The sequence below is a fragment of the Rhincodon typus genome, chromosome 1 (assembly GCF_021869965.1).
Source record: "Rhincodon typus isolate 14 chromosome 1, sRhiTyp1.1, whole genome shotgun sequence".
NCBI classification, from domain to species: domain Eukaryota; kingdom Metazoa; phylum Chordata; class Chondrichthyes; order Orectolobiformes; family Rhincodontidae; genus Rhincodon; species Rhincodon typus.
In genome coordinates, this window is record NC_063332.1 from 175,348,740 (window position 1) to 175,355,190 (window position 6,451).

General features: G+C 42.5%; 2 protein-coding genes across 2 annotated transcripts in view; one reads left to right on the forward strand and one right to left on the reverse strand.

Annotated features, from left to right (window-relative positions):
• The first annotated feature begins 43 nt into the window (after positions 1 to 43).
• Positions 44 to 2,504, forward strand: LOC125486262 (PR domain zinc finger protein 12-like). Its single transcript, XM_048613009.1, has 2 exons — positions 44 to 74; positions 2,119 to 2,504. The coding sequence occupies exons 1-2, from the start codon at positions 44 to 46 to the stop codon at positions 2,502 to 2,504; spliced, it is 417 nt and encodes a 138-aa protein (XP_048468966.1).
• Positions 2,505 to 5,180: 2,676 nt separating this feature from the next.
• The window catches only part of LOC109913220 (putative protein TPRXL), a 10,816-nt gene continuing 9,545 nt past the window's right edge, over positions 5,181 to 6,451 (reverse strand). Inside the window, exons 3-4 of the mRNA XM_020512700.2 lie at positions 6,060 to 6,138; positions 5,181 to 5,446 (exon numbers count right to left, since the gene is read on the reverse strand). Of these exons, the coding sequence (XP_020368289.1) occupies positions 5,362 to 5,446; positions 6,060 to 6,138 (164 nt within the window). The 3' untranslated portion in view covers positions 5,181 to 5,361. The remainder of the gene's footprint in view (positions 5,447 to 6,059; positions 6,139 to 6,451) is intronic.

The window sequence follows — 6,451 nt, forward strand, 5'->3', positions numbered from 1 at the left end:
AGATTCAGTACTGCCCAGAGTTTAAAGATGATTTCTCAGCAATATGCCCATCAGCTTGTGTGCTATTGCCTCTGGTAAGGTACTGGACTGAAGTAATTCAGTTACAATTATGACATAAATGTATTCACAGATGCCACACTGCAACCTTTTGCCTCATAAACAGACACCTTAAAGTGACCAGTTTAGCAGTTTGCTGCACACTAAAATAAAATAAATTTAGAATCTGAGGCCATTGTGGTTCAGTGGGTTAACACATTCTTCTTTCACCCTCTGGAATAGAGTGATTCAATGGGTTAGCCCAGACTGATGAGATAAATGACCTTCTGCATCCATCAACTGTAATGTTTCCATTTGTAGTAAGTTTTGTTGAAAAATGTCCTTTACATGAAGACATGGAAACAGAATTGATTTGATTGAGAAAAGCTGTACTAAAAGAATGTGATTGGCAGAGCATCACAAGATCGGAGCAGAAGAAACTTTATCCCATGTTCCACCCATGCTGTACCATACAGTACACAATGGAATAGGATAGGAGAAATATTATCTGATTATCACCTCTCTAGTGGACCTGGTATACAGGACATGGACAGTACAGAATGAGTGTTAATCTGTGTCTAAATTCCCTGAGCTGGACCTACTGAATGAAACAGCGTAGGAGGTCTTTTAATTTATGCCTAGTTCTATATTTAACTTGCATGAGGTGGTATTATTAGAGCATTAACTGCTATAATCTCAGTTGAACTTGAGCTAGGAGTGTACAACTGGACAGCACAGTTGACAGTTCCTCTTGAGTCTAACACTAGTTGTGCCATGTCAATTAGTTTTAAACGTGATGATGTTCCTCATCTTAAGGAAGCCAAAAGAGCTCCAGTAAGCTGTCTGTTCCATGTCTTGCTAGCCCACTAACATCATCTGCTTGTTTATCTATTTATTGTCTCCCAACCACAATGACTCTACTGTGCTGAAAGATATCAAGAAAACATTGGAATCTTGCAGATGGGGAAACATTCAGCTGTGTGCCGGATTGTTGAGAGAGTTTCTACTTAGCCCCACTCCCCTGCTTTCTCTCCATAGCCTTGCAAATGCTTCCTTTTAGGTACATAACTAATTCTCTTTGAAAGGTTACAACTGAATCTCATTTCACCATCCTTTCAAGCAGCGTATTCCAGACCTTAACAATTTATTCCCCATAAAAATTATCATCTCCCCTGGGGTTCCACTTTCAATTCCCTTAAATCCTGTGTCCTCTGGTTATTTCTTCTTCTGCCAGTGGAAGCAATTTTACCCTTTTTACTCATTCAGAATCTTTTATAATTTTGGAACAACTCTGAGACATCTCTCCATAACCGTCTCTGCTCCAACACAATCTCCTGAAGCAAAAGTAGAAATTGCTGGGAAAACTCAGCATATCTGGCAGCATTTGTGGAGAGAAAGCAAAATTAATTTTTTGGGTTCAGTGACCCTTGTTCAGAATTTATTGTAGCTGGGAAAAGGTTGATACTGTGCTGAAAAAGGGGGTGGAGCCCAGAGACAGAGAACACCAGTTGGGCATATAAAGTAATGGGTAAAGGTCAGCCTGGAAGGAATCAGTCTCTTGAAGCTCTTCATAGATGTGTAGAAAAAGGCCATTCGGTCCATCAATTCTACACCAACCCTCCCAACAGAATCCCATCCCTGTAATCCTGCATGGGATTTTTTTTTTAAACCATGGCTAACCCACACATCCCTGGATACTACTGGGCAATTTTTACCATGGCCAATCCATCAAGCCTGCACATCCTTGGAGCGTGGGAGGAAACTCGAAGCGTTAGCTTGCTCTCTCTCATAGAAACGTTCTATGACTCGAAACGTTGGCTTGCTCTCGCTCTCTCTCCACGGATGCTGCCTGACCCGCTGTGATTTCCAGCATTTTTTAGTTTCAGTACAGATTCCAGCATCTGCAGCAATTTGCTTCTAACCACTGAAACACCGTGTCATTCTGGTGAATGCCCTCTGCATTCCTTTCCACGTGGCTTTGACTGTTTTTTCTACAGTGTGGTGCCTAGGATTGGGTGCAATTGTCTGACGAGAGATGAGAGGCGTCCACTAAAGCCCCGTTCCTTCCTGTTTCCTCCGCAGATGAGCTGAATGCAGGGGACGGTTCTGGAGGCAGCAGCGCGGGACGCATGCGCTGTGTGATCTGCTACCGCGGCTTCAACTCGCGCAGCAACCTGCGCTCGCACATGCGCATCCACACGCTGGACAAGCCTTTCATCTGCCGATTCTGTAATCGCCGCTTCAGCCAGTCATCCACACTGAGGAACCACGTGCGCCTGCATACGGGCGAGCGGCCCTACAAGTGCCAGGTCTGTCAGAGCGCCTACTCCCAGCTGGCAGGACTCCGGGCCCACCAAAAGAGTGCCAGGCACCGACCGCCCCCGGCCTCACTGCAGCCCCACTCCCCGCCCTTGGCAGTGCCACACTCAGCCACCTTGACGCACCACATTCCCACCATGGTGCTGTGACTGGAGGGAATGGCCATGATGAGGGACCGCTCTAATCACATGCAAAAAAGAAACTTTTTTGGGGAGAACACAAAACTCTTACACTGCCACATACATGTCATAATAAACGTAGCAATGGGGACACAGACCCACTCTACCAAAGGGCATCTCCTATAATGCAAGCTGTAGACTCATAAGAGAAAGGTTCAGAAGCACAGTTTGTGTGAACCCAGTCTGTTTCTTCTCCATCACCCTTTCTTCATTATGTAACTAACTTGTGCTATGGTGTTGCCTGTATCTGTTGCCATGTCTGTTTTATTTTTTAAGAAAGTGTATTTAAAAAAAACGTGCGATTAATTATCAACATTCAACAAAATAAAAATGACAGGCAGAACCACAAGGCTGTAAGGAAGGTGAGAGTGAGCCTCTCCATGTCTGCTATATTTATCATGGCCAAGGTTCCTCACCTGGATCTCCATACAACCAATGCTACCGTCAAAACCACCTCCTCAGCCACTGAAGATATTGAGGGTTAGCTGTTGCAATTGAACCCACGACACCGAGATCATAAAACAGAAACTGACAGTTTAGTTTGTACAAATCAGTTTAGTTTGTGCCGGTGCTTAACCTCTACTGCTCCTCATACAGTCCACTCCTCTATCAGCTGTGGCTCAATTCCCTCGTGCCTGATTTGTTCCCGCATCTCCTAGTTTTATTTTCCCTCAACCACCTAGCTAAACGATTAATTATATACAAGGGGCCTGCTTCAATCACTAACTCTGCTGGTACATTCGCAGACCTGCATGTGCAACGAATCTCTTCGCTTCTCATGCTTGAGTTTAATCTTGTACCTTTTTTGTTGTAAATCTTTGAAACAATATGCTTCTATCCACCTGGCCCCACCTCATTCAAATTTACTATGAACTAACGCCAGAAATCACCTAATTTTTAAGCATATAAACAGTTCCTCTGGTCTTTTCCTGCGTTTGTATTTCTTCGTAAATAGGCAGAGGCTATTCGACTGTGCAAGGGAGTTCTCAGGTCAGAGTTAATTCATGGACATTTTCCAGGCGGACCTCCAATAGTAAGGCACAGTAACCCGGTCTGATTTGTGTGACAACAAGGTGCAGGGCTGGATGAACACAGCAGTCCCTGCCTCCCTAACCTGTTCTTCCTCCCACCTCAAGCCGCACCTCCATCTCCTACCGACCAACCTCATCCCGCCCCCTTCACCTGTCCGTCCTCCCTGGACTGACTTATCCCCTTCCTAACTCCCTACCTACACTCACCTTTACTGGCTCCATCCCCGCCTCTTCGACCTGTTTGTTTCCTCTCCACCTATCCTCTCCTCTATCCCTCTTCTATCCGCCTCCCACTCTCTCCCTATTTATTTCAAAACCCCCTTCCCCTCCCCCTTTTCTGATGAAGGGTCTAGGCCCGAAACGTCAAGAAAGCCTCTCTGCTCCTATGATGCTGCTTGGCCTGGTGTGTTCATCCAGCCCTGCACCTTGTTGTCTCGGATTCTCCAGCATCTGCAGTTCCTACTATCTCTGATTTGTGTGTACTTATTTTAAAAAGGTCAGTTATACTGACAATCTGTTAACATACCACAGGCTAGAGAGTGAACATCAGATCACCTCGATATACGTTGGTCAATACTGTACAACTAGGAAAATCCTTGGATTAAATAAAATAGTTCTTTCGACAAGAACCAAATGGCACCACAGTGCACTGATAAGTTACAATGAAACATTTTAAAGTTGCAAACCTTATTATGAAAACTGTGATACCGAAAGTTCCTTTAATAATTAACCTTTCCTGTGAATCTCTTGCGATGATTAAAGTACTTGTGTTTTTCCAGCGGATTTAACGTCATAAGGAGCAGTGCCTAAACACAGATTTAGTTATAAAAGTGATCGAGTTCTTATTGTAGTTTGATTATAATTTCATTTAGGAGCTTCATTTGATTTATTACTAAGTCCTTAATAGGATAATTGTACACCAGACTAAGCACAATTCTTTTACTGGATTTCCCCCACTCTGGCCTCTCACGCACTTGGTCTACGTAATAAAGTGTACTGGTGTTGGCTGCCCTCTGGTGTCTGTGGTGACTCAGTGCTCCTACTATCCTCTTGTATACCTGTTTAAATGTGTGAAAGCTGTTAAGTGAATACAGTGTAGATTAATTAAAAAACATTGTTTGCGGTGACTGCGTCCAACTTCCAAAAGAGAATTGAAATATTTGTCACTTTATCTTGTAAATATTTAAACAAGATTTTTGCCTGACATATTGCATTTGTAATTATATATATCTAATTGTAAATGTTCACAGTATGGAAATGTAAAAATAAATCTGTACTTTCCCTTACCCCCTTCTATTCCTGAATAAAGTGTATCTTATTTCTGAAAATATCATTCATCACATATTTTGATGGGAAATTTGGATGTTTATCATTCGAATCTTTTAAAATCCATCAGCCTATCACACTTAGTTGCAATCTCACACCTGAGTTGGTAGGTGAGGAGTTCAACCTTCTGTCATGTCTGTTTATATCCTCTTAGCTTTCTGCTAACATGGTAATATACTTGGATACGTTAGGTAACTTCATAGACTTCGACAATAGAGCACTCAAATCCCTGCACTGGTTCTGGCTTCTGGTGGATCTGTAATTCTGAAGAAGTAACCCGAAGTGTTAAGAGACAACAAGGTGCAGGGCTGGATGAACACAGCAGGCCAAGCAGCATCATAGGAGCAGAGAGGCTGACGTTTCGGGCCTAGACCCTTCATCCTTTGGCCAAGTTATCCCAATAAACAAAAAGACAATACTCTTCACTTGATGGCTGGATATGAACAAACCTACAAAGCCAGTTTGTCTTCTTAAGAATCATCATACAAAGGGTTATTGTAATTTCCCCATGTTCCATAGTCCTGATTATCATGTAGTCGTCCATATGCAGAATTTCTACAAGAAATGAGAGATATTTTTGAGAGGACAACCTGTAAGTTGTAAAATATTCTCAAATTATCTTGAAAGCACACATGAGATCACTCTGGTATCGTTGAGAAAAAGACAAGATATCGAAATCTTTCATCTTGCACTCATTAGGACCAAGGCATGAATGTCAAATTTGAAAGGGAGCACCAATTTACAGTGTGTAGCTTGGCTGTTCCCCAGCATTACTCAAGTTCTGTATCACCAAAGGATCAATTATTTTTAGACAAATCAAGTGACGAAAAATTGTTCCTCGCTTTGCCGTGAGTCATTATAAGAATTTCACCTCACGTAACTCTGCCTTACTGGCAATGCTAATATTGCAAGCAGTTTCTCCTTCGTTATTCTAACAAAACTACTTCACAATTTTAAACATCTCGCTTAAATCTTCACCTCTGCTCCAAGGAGAACAACCACAGCTTCTCTCCTGTGTTGAAATGGCAAAGGTATAAAATGTAATAACCCAAAGGATGTGACAGAGACATTACCCAAAAATAAAACTATGCTGACCACCAACTGCAATGGCTACACACTGTAACTGGGACAGATTATCAGGGACAAACAGAATTCACATGGCTCTTACCTTAACTTAAAGTATATGAATCCTCCAAGTAACGCCACTAATACTAAGATAACCAGTACAGAAATTGCTGCTACACTTCCTGGTGAAGAAAACAGAAGCATGTATGACCACAAGGCACATTGGGGGGAACGTAAAAAAGGACAAAAATGCTGAAATGTCTTCATCATGTATGTAAGGAAAGAATTAGAAATAATTTCAACAGATTATAATCATCAAGTTATTAACTGACTATGTTGATGGTAAAATTCTGGGAGGGAGATATAAGACTAGAGGAACAGGAAAGCTGACAGTTCGGGTCAAGACCCTTCTTCAGAAACTTGGCCCAAAACATCAGCTTTCCTGCTCCTCTGATGCTGCCTGGCCTGCTGTGTTCATCCAGCTCCACACTGTGT

What these genes read in the sequence shown, in the direction of transcription:
- LOC125486262 (XM_048613009.1), top strand. Translation starts at nt 44, where the DNA reads ATGCCCATCAGCTTGTGTGCTATTGCCTCTG. An exon ending in CTTGTGTGCTATTGCCTCTG is followed by an intron (nt 75 to 2,118) that starts GTAAGGTACTGG and finishes TTTCCTCCGCAG; the next exon opens with ATGAGCTGAATGCAGGGGAC.